At 42.4% G+C, this 27,776-nt stretch overlaps 1 protein-coding gene across 3 annotated transcripts in view; it reads left to right on the top strand.

The window, feature by feature from the left end:
• Window positions 1–27,776, top strand: part of ST8SIA6 (ST8 alpha-N-acetyl-neuraminide alpha-2,8-sialyltransferase 6) — a 238,396-nt gene that overhangs the window by 76,244 nt on the left and 134,376 nt on the right. Inside the window, exons 4-5 of one of the 3 annotated variants that reach the window (XM_055331032.1) lie at window positions 9,601–9,739; window positions 21,856–21,954. Coding sequence is in view for 1 of the 3 variants with exons in the window: in XM_055331031.1 (XP_055187006.1) it covers window positions 21,315–21,415; window positions 21,856–21,954 (200 nt within the window). In the remaining 2 variants the exon portion in view is untranslated. Of the gene's footprint in view, window positions 1–9,600; window positions 9,740–21,301; window positions 21,416–21,855; window positions 21,955–27,776 lie in introns of those variants that run through there. The other 2 variants (XM_055331031.1, XM_055331033.1) reach the window with 2 other exon arrangements.

Genomic DNA, 27,776 nt, shown 5'->3' with positions numbered 1-27,776 from the left:
TCTCTCTTTCTGTCTATCTCTCTGTCTCAAATGAATAAATAAAAAATATTTTTAAAAACCCCTCTGAATAAAAAAACGAAAGCCCCAATATTAGCACTCACGCTATTATACCTATTTAATCTATTTTCTGGAACAGATTTAAAATCATTAGGACACAGTCATTCCAAGGTGGACCGTAATCAGTGATTGCAGCAACTTGCAGCTGTTCCCAGGAAGGAGCATGGAAAAATATCTTCTCCCAACTGTGTAACTCATGGGGCAATATTTGATGGGCACCTGCAGAGACAGTGGAGATGCCTGGATCCTCAGCTACTAATCACTTGTTTTGGGACTAGGGAAAAATCCTTTCACTCCTCACTGGCTGGGCTTTCACAGCTGGAATAGGAATGGTAATTAGGCTGTTTGGATAAGGCAGGAAAGAAAAATTCTGGCTCTGCGGGTCTTACTCCAGTGATCCAGACACGAAACATGGTATTGGCTCAGATGATCTGAGGAACTCCTTCAAACTTTTATTTTATGTGCATGTTGGAAACTCAACTGGCCAAAGTGAGAGTCAAAGGAAAACTCAGAGAGAAACAAAAGTGCCCACAAAAACAGCGAAGATGATGGGCTGAGAAACGTCCAGCATTGTTAACGGAAAGCCGCTCAAAGGGACTTCAAAGAAAGGGCGAAGTTGCCTTGGCTCTATCATTTTAGTTATAATATAAATTTGGTTCGATTTATATTTCAGCTACATAGCCTTCAGATGTTCAATATCATTGAAAAGTCTTAATGGGGTAATGAGGTGCTAAATTCGGTTACAAAACGTCAGATGTGTAAGGTTCATTATCAAAGTACCCTTTCTCTAACCTAGAGAATCAATCCATTAGAATCAGGTGCCTTTGAACACAGGTGGAAAATGGGACTCATTCAAATATGCAAAACATAATTGAAGGAACATTTTCCAAGGGAAAATTAATTAAGATGGGTAAACATCTGGTTATCTCCTAACTTAAAAGCGAGATTACCATTGACACATCATGAAGGCTCTAAGAGAATAAGAATTCCAGTTTATAACATATGTGAGTTGGAACAGTGCAGGGGTCTGTGTGTTTGGTACGAAGCGAGGCTGAGTAATTCAATGAATTTAAGAGTATAAGAAAATGTTCTCTTGAGGAACGGTGACTCCAAGGTAAAATACTAAGGTGTCTCCTTAATGATTGTTCTGGGGGGGGGAATGCTATTTACATGTTACATATATAACAGAATGGAAAAAAATAATGACAAAAAGATAAGGGGGCTGAAATGAAGTACTGTATTCATCAAGGATTTGCTTCATTATCAGAATGGTTTTGACTTAAATAAGAAATTCCATTGCTGTTCATGTGACTCTAGATAAACAAAAATGCCTCCAAACCTTCGTTTTTCATCTCCTAGTTTAGTAGGGCACAGAAGAATGATATTTAATTTCTGTGCTATACTCACATCATGCTAGTGCCATTTGTTAATCCCCAATGACTACCTTTGAGTTTCCATAGGGACAGCCAATTTTTCATACTAGCTTTTGAAACAATTAAGCCTCCTCTGTGGGTGTTTGATTTTTACCAAATTATGCTTTCCTGGGATTTCAAGATTGTTTTTTTAAAAAATTGCTAGTGATCCAAGAAACCTATTTTACCTGTGGAAAGAAATGATGAAATGATTTTTCTTTGGACTTTGAATAATTCACAGGATATTTTTGGAAAAAAGGTAAATATTTTATATATTTTATGGTAAATAAAACATGTATTTAGAAGAACCACATAAATACTTGATAGGTACCCGGGCCTCTGTTACTTTGGAATACCTTTATGCAGTATGAGTTATATAGTTAGAACCACAATATATTTCATGTGTTTGCTTCTAATGAATATCCAACCCAGAGTGGTTTGTAAGTCACCGTGGCTTCTGCATTTTACTAGTTATTCTGGGTTAATAGATTTTTCTTTTGAAGGACCCTTGCTTTCAACCCTGTGTTCCATTTTTTCTGTTCATATTTTGGTAGTGGAAAAATGAACAGGTGGACAAGTATGCTACTGATTTAGAGGCTGGTTTGGTGAAATGATTGGCCCGTGGGAGCAAAGTGTGCAGAATATGGGCAGACCTTAGCAGGTGATGGTTAATGAGTTAGAGATGCTGTCACAGACAGCTGTTTCCTGATGTGTAGAAATGAGGGTTATTCTGGAAGTACTAAAACATTTCCTCTAGTTTTCAGACTTACTAGCTCAGACTGGACCACCTTCTCCTTGTATATCAATGTTCAGAAATGCAAAGTCTCAAAGTTGCTTATTCACTGTTTAACATTTATTATTGTACTTATTAAAAATTAAACTGCTGTGGATTGAGGTATGAACTAAGAACCTTAAAACTTCATGACTTTTCTTGAAGATAACTTGGTGAGACATCCATCTCAACTTGACAGGATATGGGTTCAAGTTGTCTGATTCCCATTTACTATATACATGCTAGATTTACACATATGTGACCCCCTTATGTTGACCTGTGGGTCTAGAAGGTCTCCAGCTTTCAAATGCTAATCCAGAGGAGTGAGTTATGAATCCTTGCAAAGGGGAAGAGAACCCCAGTATCGGTTGGAAGCCCATATATGGGGGTTTCTTGGCAACAACTTTGTGAAAAGGATTTTATTTATTTATTTATTTATTTTAGGTTTTTTTTTATTTTTGAGAGAGAGAGAGAGTGCCTGCCAGCCAGGTGAAGGGCAGAGGGAGAGGAAGAGAGAAAATCCCGGTGAGGAGCCCCATGTAGGGCTCAATCTCATGACCCTGAGATCATGACCTGAGCCAAAATCAAGAGTCAGATGCTTAACCCACTGAACCACCCAGGCACCAGGGAAATAGATATTTTTATGCAATTATCTAATTATTTTGTTTAAAAGATTTTGTTTATTTATTTGACAGAAAAAGAGAGTACAAGGAGGGGAGGGGCAGAGGGAGAGGAAGAAGTAGGTTTCCAATGAGTTGGGATCTGGTTGTGGGGCTCAATCCCAAGACCCAGGGATCATGACCTGAGCCAAAGGCGGACACTTAACCGACTGAGCCACCCAGGCACTTTATGCAACTATTTAATTATTTAAAATTAAATTGCATACTTAGTATTTAATTCAACAAAGACAAAGGAAGATACTATAGCAGAATATCTCACTCACTTCCTCTCCCAGAAGTAAGCACTGTTTCTACTTCATGCATACCTATTGATATTTGATGCATATACCACCTCCTTTGCTAAAAAGACAGGTGGAACCATACTACACACAGAGTTCTGCACCTTGCTTTGGACATTTAATATTGAGAACGGTATTTTATCCTTATTTCACAAATGCAGAAATTGAATCTCAAAGAAGTTAACTTGACTGGCCTTGCAATGGCCAGGACTGAGAATTCATGTTTGCCTAACTTTGAATCTCACATTCATTGGACTTCTAGTCACTTAAAGCATTCAGAGGTGGGGGTGGGGAATGATTTTCCATCTATAGATGGTGCTGACTGCCACCAAGCCTAGGCAGATTTATAAAACACCTGCAAGTTCTTGGATTTGTTCTTCTCTCACCTTCTGGAATTCCTGCCCAGTCCTGAGCTTCCACTGCCCTCAGACAACGCACAACACGCCACTTTAGCTTCTTCCTTATTACATAGCTCTATCTTTGTTGTTTTCTCCAAAAATGCCTAATGCATTCTCTCTGCTTCATACCTCTCACTCAACAATCAGAGATCAGGAATTCTTTTCTAAATAAAATGGCTAGAAATTAGGCCATCTATGTGGGAAAAGTACACCACAAGGGGGCAGAGAGAGGACAGTCAAAGACTCAGCCTCCAGGCCACACATGTGGGCACATGACCTCCTTTAGACAGCCACAACTCCTTATCCATAGCATGAAAAAGGTGAGCTCATGACCCAAACTGGGCCCCATTCTGGGATTTTTCTAACTGAAGCTAGGGTAAAAACAGTCTCTTTGAAACCCGAGAGCCTAGTTCTGCCTCTAGCTGTGTTCCTGCCAGCTGAAGAGTCCTCTAGCAAAGGGAGAGAAGGAAGCTTACATGCAAATGGAGGAAGATTTTAGGCAGAGAAAATAAAGCATGTCCAGAAGCAAGAGAGAACTTGCCCTGCTAGCTCAATGGTGGGAAGGGATGTGTGGCCGGGGTTTAGGATGATAAAAGGAAAAGGTGAGCGGTACTTGAGTCCAAACGCCATTCTAAGGATAGTGGGTATTAACATGAGGCCACTGGAAGTGGTAGAAGGGCTTGTGGTCATTGGAGGGGGCGGGTGTTTCATGATGTGCCAGGCAGGCAGTGCTCTTCGTGCCAGCATAGGTGATTGACGTGGGCAGGAGTGGAACTTAGGGGGAGGATATTTATTGGCTAAGTCCTGGAAATATCAGCAGGCCTAGAGCTGAGAAAATGGATATGGATTAAAGGAGGCCAGGCAACAGGGACAAGCCTGCCAGGGCTTTGTAATCTTTTTTTTTTTTTTTTTTTTTTTTTTTTTTTTTTTATTGGGCAGCAGAGCAAAATTTATTGAGCCACAGTAAAGCAATAGCAATAGTACAAAGCTCCAGAAAAGGGAGGGGACACTTGAGGGTTGCCCAGGGCTTTGTAACCTCCACTGCTCCATGGATGAACACCACTGCAGAGCCACAGTCCTCGTGGATTCCACTGCCACCAAGGTGGGTGGTTTCCTAGCTGTCTCTGCAGTTTGGTGTCACTTCCTCAATAGAGTTTTGGAGGTGAGTGTGTGTGATTGGCCATACCTGATCACAGGCCTGTAACTTAGCTGCCAGAGAATGTCTGACTCCTATAGACTGTGAGAGTGGGAAGGTGGCTTTGTTCTTACCCAAATTCATAGAATGTGGACTTCTCCCACAACATGGACAAAAGTGGAAAGAACGCTTAGATTATTAAACTGCCAGCAAAAGAGGCAAATGTCTGCTTCTTATTCCCATGTTTGTTTGTGTTCCAGAGTGATCATTCCCTCTGTTGTCGGGGGAATGGAGGGGACATGGTCATAGTAGAGGGAAACTGCTTGCTATCAAATCAGCCAAGAGGCTGTTCCAACAATTCACATAAAGAGGTGATGATGACCTGGGCCATGGAAGTGGCAGGTGGTAGTGTGGATGGAGACCAGTGAATGGGTTCAAGATGCCTTAATGATGCAGAACTGAAATATTTTATTAATCAGGTAGGTGAGGGATAGTGATGAAGAAGAGAAGGTATGAAGGATAGCACTCATTTTCTGGCCTGGGCAACTTGCTGACTACTGAAATTTTCTCCTTAGAGAACCCAGGGGAGGAATAGAGTCCTGATTAGGTTCATTTTACCCCTGCTTTGCAGATGAAGAGACTCAGAGAAGTTAAATAGCATGCTTATAGTCACACCCAGTGAGTGGCAGAGCCAGGATACACACTAGATTTGTTTGAATGAAAACCTCCTGCTCTTTTTTTTTTTTCAACAAAATGCTCCAAGTATCAGAATAGGAAAATCTATTCAAATCTTAGTTCTGTATTTACACATGTCATCTCTTCCAAAGAAGTATTTCTAGTTGACATTTTAAAAAAGATTTTTATTTATTCATGAGACACACACACACACAGAGAGAGAGAGAGAGAGAGAGAGAGAGAGAGAGAGAGAGAGAGGCAGAGACACAGGAAGAGGGAGAAGCAGGCTCCCTGCAGGGAGCCCGACATGGGACTCGATCCCAGGACCCCGGAATCATGCCCTGAGCCAAAGGCAAATACTCAACCACTGAACCACTTAGGTGTCCCATCCAGTTGACATTTTTAGTGGGAAAAATATTTTCATAGGGAAACAACTTGCTAGAATTTTTTTAGTCTGCTACTAATTCCTGGTCTTTCATTATATTTTCTTCCGTATTGTTTAGTGACTAACACGTCATATATTTGCTCATTATTACTGTTAGTGTGCCCAACATTCTAAAGGCCATTCAAATTTTCAGAGGAAAACCAGTATTTAGGTTAGCTACAGAAAAATAGTGATTGTGTGTCTCACACATTGTAGAATATAGATGCATTTATTTACTTAGCAAATATTTATTTTGTAACTTCTAGGTGTTCTAGGCACTAGGAATGCAAGAATAGAGGAAAATAGACAAAGCCTGTGCCTTCACAAAGCTTCTTTTGTAACTGGGAGAGACTGTAGAAATAAATATATAATGTATTTGGTACTGATAAGTGCTATGGAAAACGTACAGCAAGGTAAGGAGGTAAGAAATGCTGAGCACCCAGAGTTGAGGGGCAGTTCTTATTTTATTAAGGTAATATTTGATCAGACTGAAAGAAGAGGGAATATGCCTTGGACATATCTGGAGCAAGAGTTTTTCTGGAAAATGGAACAGAACTGCAAGTGTAAAACACTGTGACAAAATAATTTGGCCTCATGTTTCCCACGTGTGTTGTATATTCCCTTCCTCATAGTGTAGGAGAAAAGAGCTAGAGATGAGGCAAAAAGAAAATGATCTAAAGTTTATTCCTGATTCCAAAACATTTCTAAAATATTTGTCTTCACTTCTGAGTCATGTGCTCCTGTTCTAGAGACATGGCTGGAAGAAAGATGCCTTTGGAATTCTGAATTGTCAATGACAACAAAAGTTGAATTACTTGTGCTAATAGAGCTAGAAAACTTTCTACTAGGTCTGAAATCTGTGTGCTTTTAGGTGCAGATCAAATTTGTCCCACATAGGGGTGGTGAGGAATATTATTTGGGTTAATTGTTCCCAACTATTGGGGGCGCCTGGGTGACTCAGTGGTTTGGTTGAGCATCTGCCTTTGGCTCAGGGCATGATCCCGGAGTCCTGGGATCGAGTCCCACATCAGGCTCCTTGCAGGGAGCCTGCTTTTCCCTCTGCCTATGTCTCTGCCTCTCTCTGTGTGACTTTCATGGATAAATAAATAAAATCTTTTAAAAATTGCTACCGACTATAAAATCAGACTTATTTTATAATTTTCTCTTCTTCAGTTTTAGAGACAGCTGTACAATTAATTCTAATGTTGAGTATTAGATATAGATATAGGACCACTGGCAACTTGCAATTGTGCTGGTACTTAAGCTATGGATGAAAGTGGTGAGTATTTTTTGCATGGTTCCATTTGGGTTTAAAGTGGGGTGGCTCGGTGGCTCAGTGGGCTAAGCATTCAATTCTCAGTTTCAGCTCAGGTCGTGATCTCGAGTCCTGGAATTGAGCCCCACATTGGGCTCTGCATTCAGCACAGCATCTGCTTATCCTTCTCTCTCTGTTTCTTCTTGTTCTTCTCTGTCAAAAAAAAAAAAAACCAAAAAAAGAAAGAAAGAAAAAGGTCTTGAAACTTATTTTTAGTTTGTTGGGCAGTCAAATGCCATGCCAAGAACCTGCTCAGGACCATGGATATTCTTCATGTAATAAATATTTATTGGGAATTGGTCTCATTCCTAAAAGCAAGAAATTTTTTTAATTAACCAATTAAGCATGAGAAGCCTTTTGGTTTGAGATGTTTATTATATTTCTATCACTTTTTTTTTGAGAAACTGCTGTCAAATCCCATTTTACTAAAGATTTTTTAAATCCAGGAAGTATTGCTAAATTTGATTAAATGACTCTTTTTCTTTTTCTAGGATGATTGTGGCTTTCCTGCAATAATCAAGTAATAGGAAAATAAAATTAGATTTTCTCATGTTGAACTATCTTTGCATCAGGAGAATAAATGCTAGTGGTCCTTTTTTAAAAAAGATTTTATACTTAAAAAACTTTTTAAAAAAGATTTTATTTATTTATTTGACAGAGAGGGAGAGAGAGAGCACAAACAGGGTGAGCTACAGACAGACGGAGGGGGAGAAGCAGGCTCCCCACTGAACAGAGAACACCGGTGCAGGGCTTGATCCCAGGACCCTGGCATCATGACCTGAGTCAAAGGCTTAACAACTGAGCCACCCAGGTGCCCCTGTCAAGTTTTATTTTTTAGAGCAGTTTTAGGTTCACAGCAAAATTGAGCAAAAAGTACAGAATTCCCATACACAAGCCTCCCCCAAAATATGAAGAACCTATCAATATCCCCCAACAGGGTGACACATTTACTACAATCGAGGAACCTCCATTGACACTTCATTATCACCCAGAGTCCCCAGTTTACATTAGGGCTTCCTCCTGGTTTTGTGCATTCTATGGCTTTGGACAAATATGTGACACAGATCCACCATACTAGTATCATACAAAGCAATTTCCTTGCCCTAAAAATCCCTTGTGCTCTGCCTTCCTTCCCATCCCCCATCTCCTGGCAATCAATGATCTTTTTTTATGTCTCCATAGTTTTTCTTTTTCCAGAATGTCATATAGTTGGATTCATAAAGTGCTAATGGTTCTTTTAATGTAGTTTTTGAGATTTATGGCATGTAGCCTTGTTCATTCATTTTAATTGCTGAATGAGTAAGTGACAAAATATTGATCATTCTCCTACTGAAGGGCAATTAGGTAGTTTCTACTTTGTACCTTGGTATAAAATTCTAGATTGGATGTAATTTTGCCTCAGGGTTTTGAAACTACTGTTCCATTGTCTTCCAGCTTCCATTGTTGGTGTCAAGGATTTATACGGTGTTTAGTTGGCATTGTCTTCACTTCTTTATGTTTATTCTTTTTAAGATTTTATTTATTTATTTGTTTATTTATTTATTCATTCATTTATTTATTTTAAAGATTTATTTATTTTATGATAGAGAGAGAGAGAGGCAGAGACACAGGAAGAGGGAGAGGCAGGCTCCATGCCGGGAGCCCGACGTGGGACTCGATCCTGGGACTCCAGGATCGTGCTCTGGGCCAAAGGCAGGCGCCAAAATGCTGAGTCACCCAGGGATCCCCAATTTTATTTATTTATTCATGAGAGACACACACACACACAGAGAGAGGCAGAGACATAGGTAGAGGGAGAAGTAGGCTCCCCGCAGGGACCTCGATGTGGGACTCCATCCCAGGACCCCGGGATCGCAACCTGAGCAGAAGACAGATGCTCAAACAATATAAAATAGTTCATTTAATATGTATAAAAGCATAATGAGGTTGATACCATTATTAGTAACCTCATTTTAAATATGAGGAGTGCACTTGGATGACTCATTCAGGCCTCTGACTCTTGATTTTGGCTCAGGTCATGATCTCAGGGTTGTAAGATCCAACCCTATGTTGGGCTTCATCTGGACATGGAGCCCTGCCTAAGAGTCTCTTGAGCCTCTTCCTCTGCCCCTCCCCTCCCCACTCACGCTCTCTCTAAATAAATAAATAAGAAGAAATTGAGACACGGAAAGCCTACCCAACTCTCTTACCCCAAATTCTATAGCGAGTCAGTGGGAAGGTCTGCGTTTAAACCTAAGTAGTCTACTTTGTGAATTCCTTCTCAAAACCACTAGATTACACCACCTCTCATGATAGTTTGATTCCTGATCCTTTGTACATGACCTGCTTTTTAAACTGGTATCCACCGCTGAGATTTCTATATTTGTGCAGGTGTACACTTCGTTGCTATGAATATCTCCTGCTTTCTTCCTGGGTCTTTTCTGATACCATGATGTGATGGTCCTATTTCTGCAGGAACCCACCTGGTCCTCACTCATTTGCCACCTGAAGGCATAAGGGAGTTTGCAGCTCAGAAGACAACCCTTAACATATGGGGATACAAGCTGATGGACAAATGCTCCCCCTTACTGGCTGTTGGATGAAAAATACTGAGGTACATTCCATAGGGTTCCTTAGGGGGCACCTACTGGGATTGAGCTCCTGATTCCAATGGAAAGATTTCTCTTTCCCATAGTCCTACTTCTAGGGATCACTTCTCAAATAAGCTTTCTACTTCCAAGCTTTTGCCTCAGCTTTGCTTGAGGATGGGTGAGTGGTGGGCAGGTCAAGAGTTGGTACCATAAGTAGCCCTAGAAGGTAAAGCCTCAGGATACAGTTCTGGAACTGAATTATTTGCCAGGAAGATCACTATGAGGACCCTATTGCTGGTGGTAGTTGGAGTGGTGAGATCCTTTGACATCATAATTACCAAGACTCTCACCAAAGTGAATTGGGGTGAGGTGTAGATGAAGACAGGATGGATGCTCAGTTAGGAAACAGGCAAGGCATTTGAATAGCAGGGGCCAATGATAATAGGAAGGATCAGATTGACTGGTTTTGTATAAAGTTTTACAAGCTTTAAATTAAGAAAATGACAGGTATAAATAAATACATAAAAATGACAGGCTCTAGTTCAGCTAATTATCAACTCAATGCAGGCTTTGGAAGCTAGAAGACCCCTGTGTCAGCATTTGAAGGAGGTATTATCACCGGTGACTGCAGAACATTTGGGCCTAGGATTGAATTCTGTGGGTAGCAGAGCTACAAAGAGGATTGAATCTACAACAAATACCAAGATCACGATAGGAAAGGGGTAGGACTTTGAGACCCATCATGGACGCATTTGGGTAGATTACCTGAGAATCTTGAACCCCCTGCTTCTCCTAACCTCTCCCAACTGGCAGAAGCAACTCCCCCTCCACTGCCCCACCACCCTGATAAGGACGAGAAGCTTCACCTTGCCTAGATTTTTCCCCTTAACAGACACTTCTTATTATCATGTCTTTCTTTCTCAGGATCTATCTCTACCTCCCTCAGTGCCTCCAGACTAACCACCAGGGTCAAGTCACAGCATGGCACAAGCAGGAAAACACAGTCTAGATTCCAGGAGGAAAGAGAGTACACATGAACCATACTGCAGTACCTGCTGGCAGAAGCCAAGCAGCATGTTTGAAAGTGCCAGAACAGACAAAGTAGAATATACAACTGAAGAGGGGAGAATTCATTAATTAGGGAGCACTCTTCTTTCAATTGAAGTCTGATGTGGACTCACGGTACCACGGCAGGACCCCTGCCACTCATTCTTCTGCAACCTGAAAAATGTACCGTGCAATAGTGGAGATGGAGAAATGCTATCTTCCTTCAGGCAGATGGGACGGATGCACATTCTGCGAGGTTTGTCAGAGGATCCCAGGTGTGATGAAACTCAGCATCCATGGGAATGTCCAGCTCAGTGATACACATTTACACTGGCTTTCTCGCCTCTGCTTAGTTTCTTCAGTTTCACACTCTTGCTCCCAGGGTTTTATTTTTAAACAAACTACCTGCACAAAAGCCCAAGGTCAACTTTGCTTTTGGAGATTGAACAGGAAGACCTGGGCTATTTGGATAATGGATTCCTTGAACTGACATCCTGTTTTTCTCATTTTTGGTATATTTCAGAGTCTTGTGCTTTACTTGGCTCTGTTTCCCCAGCATCTTGAGTTGGATGCATAACTCATTGATTTTCAATTTTTACATTTTTAATATATACATTTAAGGCTATACAGTTTCCTGCTTTTACTACAGTGCACAATTTGATATGCTGTCTTTTCATTATTGGTTTTGTCTTACATATTTTCTAAATTTAATTAAGATGGCCTCTTTGACCTATGGATTATTCGAAAGTGTGTTTAAGTATGGGAATGGTTTTTATTAATCTGTTATTGGTTCCTAATTTCCTGCTTTGTGATCAGAGACTATGAGCTCTATAATAATGTTTTGCAGGGTTTGTTGCGACTTGCTATGTGGGATAGAATATAGTAATTTTCAGAGGAGTTTCAGGTTAGCTTGAGATGAATATTTTTTCTTCTTCTTCTTTTAAAGATTTATCCATTAATTTATTTGAGAGAGAGAGAGAGAGAGAGAGAGCGCAGTACAAGCAGAGAAAAGGGCAGAGGGAAAGAGAGTCCACAAGCAGACTCCCTTTTGAGTGTGGAGCCCAAGGTGCCACTCCATCCCAGGACCCTGAGGTCATGACCTGAGCCAAAATCAAGAATCATCCACTCAACTGACTGAGCAAAGAGTTGTCATGTTTTCACTTTATAGTGGAGGTCTCTTTTCCCCCCTGACTTTATTAAAGTATGAATGACAAAGAAAATTATAAGATAATTGAAGTGTGTAATGTGATGATTTGATAAACATATTGTGAAACGATTCCCACAATTGAGTTAGTTGGCATACTCATCACCTCACATATTTTAGTGGATGTCTTAACATTTTAAAAAGTTCATATTTGACTTCACAAATGTATAAAGGCTATTACTATTGCTACTGACTTCCTAAAATAGAACAAGGGTCTTTGTGTGCTTTCACTCTGAAAGTTATTGTTTTCCTTCGTGTTATTGCTCGATTTTAGTTCAATCTTGCTTTGCAATTTCCCTCATAGACTGGTCATTATTTTGTGTTATCTAGCCAATGCTAGTTTGCTATTTTCCTTCTTCACCTTTTTTCTTGCATCTCACTCCTTTCTTTTGAGATCAGTTTGTTTTCTCCTGGAATGTACCACTTATAGATTTTATTTTCAAAAAGGGTCTGTGGGTGGTAAATGTTTTCAGTCTATGTAAACACTTTTTAGTTTACCCTCATGTTTGTGTGATAGTTTAGCTAGGTATAAAATTTCAGAATGATAATTATTTTCTCTGGCTCTTAGAATATTTAATTAACTTTAGGACTTTATTTTTGGTCATGGGAAATATGTTGTAATCTAATTATCATTTCTTTGTAAGTTCCATTCCTTTCCTCTTTGCTTCTAAGACTTTGTCTTTGGGGCTTCTTGGTTTTATTAGTGTATCCAAAGTTGCATTTATTTTTATTCATTCTGGTCAGGACTTGTCATTACTGTCAAATGATGTTTCAATCATTAATCAATTCCAAAAAGTTTACAGACATTAGCTCTTCAAATATCACCTCTTTTCCATTCTCTCTATTCTCTCTTTCTGGAATTTCTATTACACCAATATTGGATTGTAGTAGATTAAGATAGCCACACATTATTTGTTATTTCTCTTAGGGATGGAGTCTAATTCATCTCCTCTTGAATATATGCTAGACTCGGGGACTTGTTTGACCAATAGAATAGAGCAAAAGTAACGTCCTGGAATTTCTGACACTAACTCATAAAAAAAATGTGCAGCTTCTGTCTAGGCCCATCAGAACAGTTTTGCTGGGAACCCTGAGCCTTTATGTACAAAGTCTGAGTTCCCTGAGATCACTGTGGTGGAGAGCTCATGTGTGGGCACTCCACCTGACAGTCGAACTGTTCCTTTCAACCATCCCATCAAAGGGCAATACATGAGTGAAACCATATTGAACCCTCCAGATCACATTCGACACTGTGTGATGTATCAATATCACCCAGCTCAGGAGTGTCTGAATTCCTGACCCAAAAAATCTTTAGGTATAATAAAATGTTATTGTTTTAAACCAGTGGGTGTTGGGGTGCTTTGTTACTGCACAGTAGATAGCAGGATGAATCTTCTTTTCTTTTACAAGTCTTTAGCCATGCTTTTATGTTTTCCATCTCTTATCTTTCAATGAGTAATTATCTCAGATTGGTTTTTTAGGTCACTGATTTTATCTTGAGCCACCATTGACTAGTTTGATATCAATGACTATATATCTGTTTCTCACAGTTCTGTGAGTCTTTAGGAAAAACTTTTATTATCATTCTTTCCCTTTGTGTTGATTCACCCTTCCATGTTCTTAATGATTTCAAACTGCATTGTTTTCTGATTACTGGCTAATGATCCTTCCATTAGTGATACCTGCTGAGACATATTTTTTAAAGATTTATTTATTTATTTTAGAGGGGAGGAGAGGGGTAGAGGGAGAGGGACAGAGAGAATCTCAAGCAGACTCCCTGTTGAATGCACACCTAACACTAGGCTTGGTCCCATAACCCCTGTGATCATGACCTGAACCAAAATCAAGAGTTGAATGCTTAACCGACTGAGCCACCCAGGCACCACCTGTGCTGAGATATATTCATGGGTGAATTCTTTAAGTGTTTTATAATGGTAATATTAGAAAATATTTTTATCTTTTGAGCTTATTTTTAATGAGATTCCTTCTCTTTGAGTTTTTTATGGAACCAGAGTGGTTAGCACTTTCCTACCATATACCTTAGAACATCATTAGCCAGGGACCAATCATTATGTTAATTTTGGGGCAAACTTGGGTGGGATAAAATTAGGCCCCAAACTCAAATGAAGCAAAAGGTTTGGAATAAAATAAAATTCTTTTTCACCCAGAGCTCAGATGGAGACAAACAGTTGTCATTGTGAGGTATATGGACCTGTGTTTTCCTAGTTCACATATTTTGTTTTTAACCAGAAAAAAATGCTCTATGCAGGAATTTTAATTCTAACTCTTTCTCACTGGAGAATCCAGTCCTCCTCTTTCATCCCCTGAAGAGATGTTAAAAGCAAACCTCCAGGTTACCAGGATCATCATTTCCAGGTGAGCTGCTGGTCACTTTGCACAGTTGATGCCCTTTCTTTTTTTTCAGTTTTTTCATCATTTCTGATATCTGGAGCTTTTCCTTTCCTTATTGAGTGCTCAGTTATGCATTTCTTTTTTATTGGTATATTTTATAAAACACTTCTAAGTGTTTGTAGCAGATCCATGTATTGCTCCAATAGGTATTCTATCTCTACTTAAAAAGTCTGAATTTTCTTTCTTCCTCCCCTCCTTCATTAGAAAATATTTATGTATTTTTTTGTCCTTTTTTTTGGTAGTAAAGTAATTACTACTTTTTAAAAAGTAGCTGCCTTTTGATGATTTGATTCTATATATTCATCCTGAAAGATAAGGAAAGTAATGTACTTGGACTCTGTTCTTCATTAGTATTCTTTTTATTTTAAGATTATTTATTTATTTATTCATGAGAGACAGAGAGAGAGGCAGAGACATAGGCAGAGTGAGAAGCAGGCTCCCTGTGGGGATCCTGATGGGAGACTCCATCCCAGGACCCTGATATCACAACCTGAGCCAAAGGCAGATGCTCAACCGCTGAGCCACCCAGGTGCCCCCTTCATTAGGATTCTTTTTTTTTTAATTTATTTATGATAGTCACAGAGAGAGAGAGAGAGAGAGAGAGAGAGAGAGGCAGAGACACAGGCAGAGGGAGAAGCAGGCTCCATGCATCGGGAGCCCGACGTGGGATTCGATCCCGGGTCGACAGGATCGCGCCCTGGGCCAAAGGCAGGCGCCAAACCGCTGCGCCACCCAGGGATCCCTTCATTAGGATTCTTATTTCATATTTCCCACTATTTACTGTGGGCTAGAGATTTTCCTTCCCAGAGTTATCACATCAAGTTTTAATTTTATATTTACGTAGTGATTTTTAAAGAAAATGTAACATTTCCATTGTGAGATTCTATTGTTTAGAATTAATTCTATTTTTAAAATGATGTATGGATCATTGGAGTTCTTTTCATCAACACTTCTTCATTGTGAATTCTTTATTTTGATTTATGTTTTATGGTTGGATTATGGCTGTAGTTGATTTTTTTCCAGGATACATACATAAGTAATACATGTTTTGCTTTCTTAAATATTTGAAAACATTGTATATAAAAATATTTGCTTTCATTTATAAAAACTATCTTAGCTGAGTATAGAATTTTGGGGTCACATCTTTTCTGCTCAAAAACCCTATAAATATAATTTTGTTCCTTTTTAAAAATTTATTTATTTATTTGAAGAAAGGGAGAGAGAGAATGCACAAGTCTAGGGGAAGGGAAAGAGGGAGGAGAGAGAATTCTCAAGTAAATTCCCAGCTGAGCACAGAGCCAGATGTGGGGCTCAATCCCAGGACCTCATGAGATCGTGACCTGAGCTAAAACCAAGAGTCACCTGCTCAACCTACTGAGCCACCCAGGCGTTCTTAGTTTTGTTCCTTTTGAATCTAATGTTGCTGAGGTGAGGTAAGATACAAGATTAAGTTCTACCTGTTTCTTCTTTTAGGGTCTTAGGATTCTTTGTTTTTGAATAACCTCTGGTGGAGAATTAATCATGATGTTAGTTGTTCTCTATAAATTTCTCTAGGACATGATAAGTGCAAGTAATGAATTCAGACATTGAGAACATAAAACATCTGCCAGTTTACACATATTTTTCAGTAAAATTTTCTTCTATTACATCCTTAATTTCATTCCTATGCTTTTAAAAATGAATCCCTAATACTTACATGATACATATGTAATATCTTTGATGCATATAATTGTGTTTCTAATGATTGTATTTTCTTTGTCTCTCTTCTTTGTGTTTTCTGTAATTTTAACCAGCCCGATCTCCATAACACTGATACCGATTTTTGCCGTCTAAATTCTCCTCAGGCTTCTAAGGTTCTGTAATGATTTCTGTTTTTTTTTTCTTTCTATTGTTATCAGCTCACTATTGCTTTGCTATCTCTTCTTTCAGTTTTCATTTCTTCTTTGGGTTCTTCTGTCATAGTGTTTATATTTCATTTCCAGGGGCAGGGTGAAGTGACTGATTGTTGCTTACATTCTCTACGGTTTCCTGGAGTAAGTCTTGTTCCAACCTACAGTCTTTCTTTTCTTTTTATTGGTTACATTCCTTTCCTTTTATAGTTTGCAGAACATTTGCATCAAGTTTTTTTTCTTTTGCTTACTCATCTTTGAAAGAAATCATGCCTGTTTTTTTTTTTTTTTTTTCCTGCTACTCGCCAGGGATATTGTGAATGGAAAATTTTGGGCAGTGCTTCCTTTTCATCTGCCTACTTGTTGAAACTTAGTTTTGCATTGAGGGCTTGCTAGTGGATATTTTTTGTTTAGTTATTTAACTGCTTATAGTGTAGGTTGTACACAATGAAGTGGTGGGGAAGAGAAGTTAAGGAGAGAATATGGCAAAGATATATTACCTTTGCACAGGTAACCCCACCTCCACTCTGTTGAAACAACTGGAGCTCCACCTGATCTTGCAAATTCTGGAATCAGGAAGGATACTCTGGGAGAGGCCAATTCAGTATAAAAGTATAATGGCTTGAGGGCCTTTTGTTTATTGAATATGGAGAATAGGTGCTAATTTTCTTTTGGTAAATTGACTTTAATCAGTAGCTACCAATTTTTTTTTTTTTTTTTTTTGTAGTATCTCTCTTCAAGATTAGCATTATCTCGAGGTCATCATTCCTCCGGCTAGAAAGCTGTATTCACTGAAGACAGAAATATCGGTCACTATCTCCCTTTTAACCCTAATTACACTAATCGCTACTTTTTTTTTGATGTGACCTACTTCCAGACTTTGCACTTCCAAAGTGTACATTAGTAGGGCCTTCAGAAACTTTTCCATTCTCCCCACCCCACAAATTTAAGGTCATAGGGGAGATGAATCTTGAACTTGGTATTCTTGTCCAACTGGTTCCCCATTAGCAGATATCCTTGGGAGTTTGTGGAATGGGGATTGTGGCCATTTTATAGTTTCAGAGTTTGTGGAATGGGATTGTGGGCATTGTATAGTTTCAGGATACACAGTTTCCATCTCTCTTTTTGGTCCTCAATGGTCTTTTAAGTGGATGTCAGGGAGAGGAACTTTTAAAACTTGAATGCTTTATACATTAAAAACCCACTTTACACTGCAAATAATAACTCATATTTTTTGTTCTGTAATTTTAGTTATAGCACAAATTGGATTTCTTATATACGTAAGACTTATATGAAATTTGTATATCATCTTAGGTTGTTCCATCTTTAAAGCTAAAACTATTTTATGCACAGAGTTGCATCAATTTTTTAAATACTCAATTAGCAGTGGGAAAAATCTGTAATAAAATGTATTTGGAAACATAGCTCCCTCTCATACAAGGTTGTTGATTTCTGGAAGTTATTTTTACTTTTATTTATGTCTTATGGTTTATTGAAAATATGTAACCTTGGTTATACTATCCTTATGAATTTCCTCCCCCCAAGGAATAGTTTAATATTTATGAATGTGATATTGTTCCGTAGTCTTCACAAATCTCTAATATTACTAAAACCAATCAAGCAGCTTGAAGGTATTAGGAACCACCATTTTTATCAGGGAGATAAAAATGTCACCCACGGGATCCCTGGGTGGCGCAGCGGTTTAGCGCCTGCCTTTGGCCCAGGGCGCGATCCTGGAGACCCGGGATCGAATCCCACGTCAGGCTCCCGGTGCATGGAGCCTGCTTCTCCCTCTGCCTGTGTCTCTGCCTCTCTCTCTCTCTCTCTCTGTGATGACTATCATAAATAAATAAAAATTAAAAAAAAAAATAAAAATAAAACCTAATGATATAGGCAAAAAATAAAAAATAAAAAAAAAAAAATGTCACCCACATGAAGGAAAAGATTCTTGGGTACATCAATGTCCTGTGTTTCTCTATAGTGAGAGTTTTTGTACTTGAGTATACAAGCAGATTCAGTAGCTATTTGATAGTTGGGATTCTTCATGAATCCCCAAATCCATGCACATGGAAATGTTTAAAACATTACACTGAAAATGAGAAACCCCAACTTCCAGGAAGATTTTCAATTATTTGGACATTTCTTATAGATCAGTATTCCCAAACAGGTTTTAATGGTTATTTTTCTGAAAGTAAGGGCATTTGTAGTGATAACTAAATAACAAAGGCAAATGCTGGGCAGACTGGGTGAGTGAGATAGGTTCACACACCAGCTTGGACTTCTGCACATCAGCCAGAATTTTTGTTGAGAGTCTGGGCCGATTACTCAAATGACCACAGGGCACAGATCTTTGAGGCTGGTGGTCAAACCTGCTAATGTTAAATTCCCAAATACACAGTTTTCTAGTTTGGGTTCTATGGCTGATAATATTCTCATGTTTCTGACAGGTTTTTTTTTTAATCTCTTAAGGATAAGCAGGATAATTCATATTTTACCAACCCAAGTCTTCATTTACAAAGCTGGTGGTAAAGTTCTCTACTGTCAAATTTTAACACTGGGTTCAGAATTCCCATTGCAAATTTACACTTGGTTTTCCAATTAAAATGGGCTTTTGTGAGTCCCCTGCTGATAGCCATTGGCTTGATAAAAAGTAACTTCATTTACAGCAAGGGTGTTTAGGGAGCCCAGTGCAAGGCTGACTCTTCTGCTGTTGCCTTGAGCCCAGCTGTGCTGAAATATTAAACTTTAGTAAATTAGGTGAAATTGCAGCTTCCTGGCTGATACAATAATGCCCTTTTCCTTTTCTGCAAACCGTCTCTGGTATGAGTTGTCTGCACAATTCTGCTCTAAGAAGAAATAAAATTCAGATTATCTTCCAAATCCAGACAACTTTTCATTTTCAAGATAATTGTGCCGTATCCTACTTGTCTAACAGAATGCTTAACTTTCAAACACGTAGAACTGGATTGCTTTATTATTTTAGCACCCCTCAAATACACTATTACTTTATTATGCCCTACTCAGATAAGCAGCCATATTCCTAAAAATGTTGGCCTTACATAAAAGGAGTAACTTTCTCTGTATTGATTAGTACATATTTTAACAGCAGGAGTGAGCTATGGAAAGAAATAATATTTCCAGTCACAACTATTTTCAGTTTTTTCCCCCCCTCCTTTTCCCTTTAAGAAAAGTATTAGTTCCTGGGTGTTTTAGTCATTGATCCAGCATTTATTGATCGACTACTATGTGCAAAGTTCTGGTGTGTTTTCAACCAAATATTTTTAATTAAAGCAAATGCAGGATTAGCAGAAAGGAACTAGGCAGCCTATATTTCTCTTCTTGATATATGTTATTTTTTTCAGGGACAAAATCCCTGGAAACAGCTTTATTGAGCTGTCTGGCCAACCTGGTCCCCCAAAGGCTCTGGTGGGTCCTTCAGGTTAAGACTTTAAGCCTTAACTGGCACCTGGCTGGCTCAATAGTTGAGTGTCTGCCTTTGGCTCAGGTCCTGATTGGGGGTGGGGGTGGGGGTGGGGGATGTCCTGGGATCCAGTCCCACATCAGGCTCCCCTTAAGGAGCCTGGTTCTCACCCTGCCTATGTCTCTGCTTCTCTCTGTGTGTTTCTCATGAATAAATAAATAAAATCCTTAAAAAAAAAAAAAAGACCTTACGCTTCTAGGAGACTCCAATTGAAATATATTTTTGTACTTGGGAAAGCTAAATCATTAAAGTCCTTTCAAAATATCAAGGTATGCTTCTCAAGGTATTTGCAAGACGGTGGAGTCCAGATACTGCTTTTGGAAAAATCTCAAATCTGTACAAAAGTAGAGCGAGTGGTCTGATGAGCCCCCGTACATCAGTTACGGTTTACGGTTTACCGAGGCTCCTCAAGAGTGGAGTCCCGAGCAAAACTGAAGTTGCCCACAGGGGACTTGGCCATTCGGGTGGCACAGGGCCAGAATAGCTTGGGGCTGAAAGAGGAGAGCCAGACTGAATCACAGGGTCATAGGATCATTGTCCTACAATTAACGAGACACCAAGAAATGGGGTCTCCCCAAGAGGATCTAGACCAACACGATCTGGAACAGGCGCCTGCTAAAGTTCTTCTGGAAAGGGGCTGGGCTGGTAAATACTTTAGGCTTAGTCGGCCCTCGGCCCTCGCATCTTCGTCACCAGCACTCCGCTCTGCCCGTGCACTGCAAAAGCAACCACGGGTGATGCAGAGCTACATTCAGCCCCAGGTAACACGAAGGAAAGGGGGATGTGGGTGTTTCCAAAACAAAACCCAAACCCCACTATTTACAAAACCGGGCAGGGGCCGCATTCGGCCTCCAGGGGGTGGTACGCCAACCCCTAAAGGTCGCCTGGCGCCTGGCAATCCGTGGTCCGAGCCTCCGGACGTGCGGTTAAGGGGATGGGCGCCGGGTGTCCCCAGCGCAGCCGCGTCCCTAGCAGCCGCTGCCCGGGCGCTCCGGCGGGCGACCGCACAGTTGGGAAAGTTGGGAGGCGGCCCTTCCTTCTCTCCTGTGCCGCCCCGCGGGGCCCCCGCTCCGCCCGGCGGGGGCGCGGCAGGAGTTGCGGCGCGGGCTGGGTGGGCTGCGTGCGCCCCCGGGACGAGGCGACGCCGCTCAAAACTTGGAGCCCAATCAGCTCCGAGTCCAGCGCGCCAGTCCCAACCTTCAGGTGACCCCGCGGCGGCGGCGGCGGCGGCGGCGGCGGCGGCGGCGGCGGCGGCGGCGGCGGCGGCCGGAGCCCGCAGCGGCTCGGAGCGCCTCCGGGAGGAGAGGAGGCGAGCTCGGCGGATCGTGCGTGGCTGCCCGCCGGGCGCCGAGCTCGCGGTCCGCTGGGCGCGGGGAGGCGGCACGCGCCCCCCCCCCCCCCGCACGCCGCGCGGCTGGGCCGGGAGGCAGGGGTGCCGGGGTGCGGGCCCGCGCCGCGCGCCGTCGTCGCCCCTCCCCGCCGCCTTTGAACACGGGAGGTGTGCGCGGCGGCGGCGGCGGCGGCGGCGGCGGCGGCGGGTCGGGCTGCGCCGCGCCGGGCTCAGGATGCGGCCGGGGGGCGCGCTGCTGGCCCTGCTCGCCAGCCTGCTGCTGCTGCTGCTGCTGCGCCTGCTCTGCTGCTCCACCGACGCGCCCGCCCGCTCCAGGTACCCCCGCACCCCGCCTTCCGCGCCCCCGGCCCCCGCCGCCCAGCCGCCCCGCTCCGGGCGCGGACTTCGGGCCGCCGCGCGGGGAAGCCGACGGAAGGCGGTCGCGCGAAGCCGGGCCGGGAAAGGGCGCGGGGGCGGGGGGGGGGGGTGCGGGGCGTCCAGGAGGCGGGCCGGGCCGGGCCGGGCGGCGGTGACCGAGGGGCGCCCCTCGGCCCGGGTGGGCTCCGGCGGCCGTCGCTGCGGAGCGGGCCCTGCCGTCGGGCCCGCAGCCGTCTCCCGGGCGCGCCGTCCAGCCCCCGGGCTCTGCCTGCCTTCCCGCCCTGAGCTGCCTTCAAACTCGGGGGCTGGGGGTGCCGCGGGGCCCGGGGCGGGGACGCCCGCAGGTGCGAGCCGGCCGGCGACGGGTGACAACTTAGTTTCTCTTCCCGGCTGTGCAGGCTCTCGGCGGAGCGGAGCAGGGACGGCCCCCGCGGCACCCCCGCCGCGCCCAGGACGCTGCGGAGCCCCGCCACCCAGCTGCCGCGCCCCACCAACAGGTACCGCGGCGGCGGCGGGGACGGGGGGCGGCGGGGACCCGGGCGCGGGGGGCTCGCTCGGAGCTCAGTGCCCCGCACCGGCTGTGGGCCCGGGGCGGCGCCATCGAGCGCGCTCGGGAGTCCGGGTGGGCGTGCGAGCGTGTGTGTGTGTGTGTGTGTGTGTGTGTGTGTGCCGGTCCTCACGCTGCCTCAGCCTCCCCTGTGTGTGTGTGTGTGTCCCTCCTCACGCTGCCTCAGCTTCCCCTGTGTGTGTGTGTGTGTGTGGGTCCTCACGCTGCCTCAGCCTCCCCTGTGTGTGTGTGTGTCCCTCCTCACGCTGCCTCAGCTTCCCCTGTGTGTGTGTGTGTGTGTGTGTGTGTGTGTGTCCCGGTCCTCGCGCTGCCTCAGCCTCCCCTGTGTGTGTGTGTGTCCCTCCTCGCGCTGCCTCAGCCTCCCCTGTGTGTGTGTGTGTCAGTCTTCACGCTGCCTCAGCCTCCCGTGTGTGTGTGTGTGTGTGTGTGTGTGTGTATCTGTCCTCACGCTGCCTCAGCCTCCCCTGTGTGTGTGTGTGTGTGTGTGCGCGCGCCGGTCCTCACGCTGCCTCAGCCTCCCTTGTGTGTGTGTGTGTCCCTCCTCACCTTGCCTCAGCCTCCCCTGTGTGTGTGTGTGTGTCCCTCCTCACGCTGCCTCAACGTCCCTGAACAGCTGTAGCTCCGCGTAGAGGTTCTTCCAGCCAAGGGACACGCTCGAACCGAGCTGCACTTTAAAAAAAAAAAAAAGAAAGAAAGAAAGAAAGAAAGAAAGAAAGAAAGAAAGAAAGAAAGAAAGAAAGAAAGAAAGAAAGAAAGAAAGAAAGAAAGAGAAAGAGAGAGAGAGAGAAAGGAAGGAAGGAAGGAAGGAAGGAAGGAAGGAAGAAAAAGAGAAAGAGAGAAAGAAAAAGAAGGAAAGAAAGAAAGAAAGAAAAGAAAGAGAGAGAGAGAGAGAGAGAGAGAGAGAAAGAAAGAAAGAAAGAAAGAAAGGAAGGAAGCCAGGCAGGCAGGCAGGTTGCGAGGCCCTTCTCGGTAACCGCGCTGCAAACCCCTGAGAGGCCGCAGCCTGCCTGCGCAGGGATCCGGTTGGTGCGCGCCTTGCCTCTGGGCTTTACCTCGTACCCGCGTTAAGGTTCACGTTGGGGGGAGTCTGTGCACAACGCTGAGGCTGCTTTTGGCCGTTGTGAATGGAGACTTGAAATTGTTCTTTTTCACTCACGGGAGTCATATTTATCCATGTGCCATAATTGTTTGTTTGTTTGTTTATCTTTTTTTTTGTTATAAAAGTAATATATGCTTGTGGCAGAAAGTTAGAAATATGTTAACAAATATTCACTCAGAGCTCAGATCATATTAGGGCTTTGGTTTGTATCCCTTCCGGTAGTTTTTCCTACCTACATATATTTTAAAGATATACTTGAGATTATACTTTGTAGTATGTGTCCTGCCCTCTTTCCTAAAAAAATTAGACAAAGACATGTCATTAATTAACCCCCCTCCCCAAACATTGCTTTTGATTGTTGGGTAGTTCATCGTAGGAACGTGCCCTCTGCTTTAACTGTTTGTAGTTCTAGACATTCACAGTATTTCCTCTTTTGTTTTTGTTTTATTTGCTGTTAATAATTCAATTAAGCACATCCTTGTATGTAAATCCTTATCTTCGTATTAAACGGATTCTCCGGGGTGGAGTGATAGCGGTCGTATGATTAGGTTGCAGAGTATATGTGCATTGTAGGTTCCAAACACATATGGCCGGTTACGTCCTGGAAGAGTTGATTCAATTTACATTTTCAACCAGAAGAATGTACTGTTTCCTGCCTCAGTACAAGAATTGCTAGTACTACTGTATTTTTGTTGTCCTCTTTTTCTTCTGCTTATCTCTTTTGAATCTCTTTCCTTCTGTGTATTCTTGGCTCTTGGACCACGCATGACGCCAGGCTCCTGTGTGGCATAGTCATAAGGAGGGTCTGGGGGGGGGGGGGAAGAAGAAGAAGGGTCTGGGGGAGCCTGGGAAAAATCTTGAAGCGCAGGAGTGGTCCTCCACAGCCCTCCTATTAGGATTTTGCAGCATGTTAGAGATACTGAGAAATCCTGGAGTCACGGAGCTATTGTGAAAAATAGTGGCCTCAGAGTTTTCTGTTCTGCTGGTTTGTAGCCCATAGATAGCATAGCTTTCCAGTGATCTGGGGAGCATTCCATCTTCCTCTGGGCCCCTGTACTGTTTCTTATTCATTTTGGCATTGCCCCTTGGGGAAATTTTGAAAGAATGCACTAATTGAATTATCTGGTCCTAGGTCTTTTTTGAGGTAGTTCTTTGATGAATTTTTCAGCTTCTTTTGGCATACTTCTTGTCTACTTTGCATACTTCTTGAGCTAATATAGGTAATTCATATGTTTTTCTGAATCTGGTTCAAGAATTTTTTTTATACCATTCTGTTACGTTTTAAAAAACTGATCTGATTTATTTCCCCCTTTATCGTTTGTGATTTTAATTATTTATGTAGCAGGGGTACAGTTTTTAATCTATACTACTTGATCATGTTGGTAGATTATAATTTCTTTTAAAGATTTATTTATTTATATTGGAGAGAGAGAGAGAGAGGGAGAAGAGAGAAATTCTCAAGCAGACTCCCCGCTGAGCTCAGAACACACATGGAGCTCCATCCCATGACCCTGAGATCAGGACCTGAGCCAAAACCAAGTCGCTTAACTGACTGCACCACCCAGGTGCCCCAAGAAATTATGATTTCTTTTTTTTTTAGATTTGATTATTTATTCATGATAGACACAGAGAGAGAGAGAGGCAGAGACATAGGCAGAGGGAGAAGCAGGTTCCCTGTGGGGAGCCTGATGCAGGACTCGATCCCAAGACCCCGACACCATACCGTGAGCCAAAGGCAGATGCTCAACCACTGTACCACCCAGGTGCCCCCAGAAATAATAATTTCTTAATTTTTCTGTAGCTGATCGGATCTTTCCTTCATGAGCCCCACTGTGTAGGTAATAGGTAAAAGTAATAATAGTAGCATTAATAGCAGTAAGGATAGCTAACACTTTGTGAATATTTTTATGGGCCAGATATTGATCTATGCACTTTACACTTATTACCTCACTTAACCCTTAAAAACTACTAAGAGAAACTATGATTATCTTCATTTTATAGTTGAGGAAACTGAGGCACAGAGTGATGAAGTAAATTGCCCATAGTCACAGGGCTGGCAAATTGTGAATCCAGGAGTCACACCTGGGCCATGGGGATCCAGAATCCCATAGTCTTTTTTTTTAAGATTTTATTTATTTATTCATGAGAGACGGAGAGAGAAAGGCAGAGACATAGGCAGAGGGAGAAGCAGGCTCCCTTGGGGAGCCCAATGCAGGACTCGATCCCAGGACCCCAGGATCACGACCTGAGCTGAAAGCAAATGCTCAACCACCGAGCCACCCAGGTGCCCCAGAATCCCACACTCTTAATGTCCCTGTTGTGTAGCCTTTCTTAGATTCTGGGCAAGATATGTATGTGTGTGTGTGTGTGTGTGTGTGTGTGTGTGTGTGTGTGTGTCTAGGTTAAAACTTAGATGTGACAATTTAAGCAACTCGTTCTGGTAATATTTATTCCCTTTTGAGAGCCAGTTCTCAGCCTCTTATGTTGTTTCCACCATCTCTCCTTACTTAAAGATGACACCCAGATATAAGGGAGAGAGAAGGATGATGTGTTGGTAGGATTAAGAGTTGGGATTCATAATCTTAGTATCCTTTGACTCCTCTAATCTCCAGGGTGCTGTTCCTCATTTTCCACCTGATGGCTGGATACTACCTTGCTGATAGCCAGTTAGGAAAGCTCTGCTTTGTGGCTCATTCTTTTTCCCTGGCTATTGTACCTTACTGGTATTCTCACTATATTTTCCTCACTGAGCTCTCACCTGCTGCTACCTCTCAGGGATCTGGTGAAGATTCTCTGAAGATCCTCTCCTGTGTTGTCACTGAGAACATTTGTTCTGATGCTGTCTTGCCCAGTTCTGGCTAGCTAGCTCCACAACCAGACTCCCAGTTATTTCTGGATCCATCTAAACATAAAAGAACCAAAGCTGGCTCAGGGATTTAAATATAGGGTCTCCCTCTACTTGCCCCAGGAAGTACATATGACTCTAAGCTAATTTCAGGATGGGAGGCTGTCCAAGAGGTGATCTTTCAGAGTCCTAGTTGGGGGAGGAGGCGAATCTCCCTCTACTCTTGTGGTTACTTTACCTTTCTATTTCCAAGCCAGAGCTCTCCTCTTCTTTTCTCTGTCTTCTTTCCACCTGTGCTCCCAGTTGGGAATGTTCAGGCTACTCCTGTCTGTCATATTTTCTTTTGTCCTGACTCAAACCTCCAGGCCTGATTGAAACCTAAGGCTTAATGGTAATCCATGGGGACCAGGAGTGAAAAGATTGAAAAAGATCTAGGAGCTGTTGTCTTCCAGGTAAGGTGGTCAAAGTACTAAAGATAGAGAATGAGAGGAATTTGGAAAATATCTCCTTGGGGCCATAACATATCGTGTTTTGCTTGGCTGAAGCTGAATATTGCTTTATCCTTTCTCTTTGCATTTTTTCAGTAACAAGTCTTTATCTCTCCAGAATCCACCAAAGGATGCTTTAAAATGACTGAGGGAAAAGTCATGTCAGAGTCAGAAAGACAAAAGAGAAACAGTTAATAATAATTTTCAAAATATAACCCATTACAGTGGATAAGCCCTGTCAACGTCTGTCAGGGGTTTCTAATAAGCTCTGTCAACGTCTGTCATGGGTTTGTTTTCCATACAACCAGCTCTTGGGATTTATTTCTCAATTCTGCTATTTTTTTTCCATGCTGTTATTTCCTTTGTGTTATCTTTAACTTTTAAAAATCATTCCTTTTTTTTTTCAATTTAATGCCTTGAAGTGAATGCTTCATCTAGCTTTCTGTTTTTCTTTGTAACAGAATGTTTACTACTATGAATTTTCCTTTGGATGCAGCTTTGGATCTTTTCCTTACATTTGGATATGTCGTGTTCTGATTTTTAAAAATATATTGTAAACTGTTTATAATCACATTAATTTTTTCTAGGATTTTATTTTTTAAAATATATCCAATGTGGGACTCGATTCACAATCCTGAGATCAAGAGTTGCGTGTTCCACTGAACCTAAAATTTTAAATAATTTTTATCTCTGTAGTTACTTAGGATAATATTTTTAAATTTCCACGTGGATGGAATTAAAAAAATACTAATGGCATATTCTTTATTTTTTTTAAGATTTTATTTATTTATTCATTGGACAGAGAGAGAGACAGAGACTTAGGCAGAGGGAGAAGCAGGCTCCCTGTAGGGAACCTGATGCAGGACTCGATCCCAGGACACCAGGATCATGACCTGAGCCAAAGGCAGGTACTCAACCACTGAGCCACCCAGTTGCCCCCAATTGCATATTCTTTCCTAATGTTAATTTAATTTTTGATTATCAAAGGAATCAGTAAAATCTGCTATAATGTCATAAGTTAGTTCTCAAATATTCAGTCATTAGAGAGATTGGACTGTTGTGATGTTAGTCACGTGCCCAGAGCAAGTCTGTGTAACTTGGGTTCCAGGGTTTCTCCATGGAAGTATCCAGGTCCTGGTTGTGGCTTGGCACCTATTAGTGGTGGTGTCTATTCTGGCTTTAGCATCTGTGGTGATGGATGTTAACATCCCCAGGATCTGGGGCTGGCTGGGATTTCCTGGACAGCAGAAGCTATGCTTTGAGTGTCCTGATAATTGTTGTCCATTTCATTACCCCCCTGGTGATGACTGGACTATGAG

The sequence above is a fragment of the Nyctereutes procyonoides genome, unplaced genomic scaffold (assembly GCF_905146905.1).
Source record: "Nyctereutes procyonoides isolate TBG_1078 unplaced genomic scaffold, NYPRO_anot_genome, whole genome shotgun sequence".
NCBI classification, from domain to species: domain Eukaryota; kingdom Metazoa; phylum Chordata; class Mammalia; order Carnivora; family Canidae; genus Nyctereutes; species Nyctereutes procyonoides.
The sequence above is the reverse complement of the archived record's forward strand: the minus strand, read 5'-3'. Positions and strand labels throughout refer to the sequence as shown.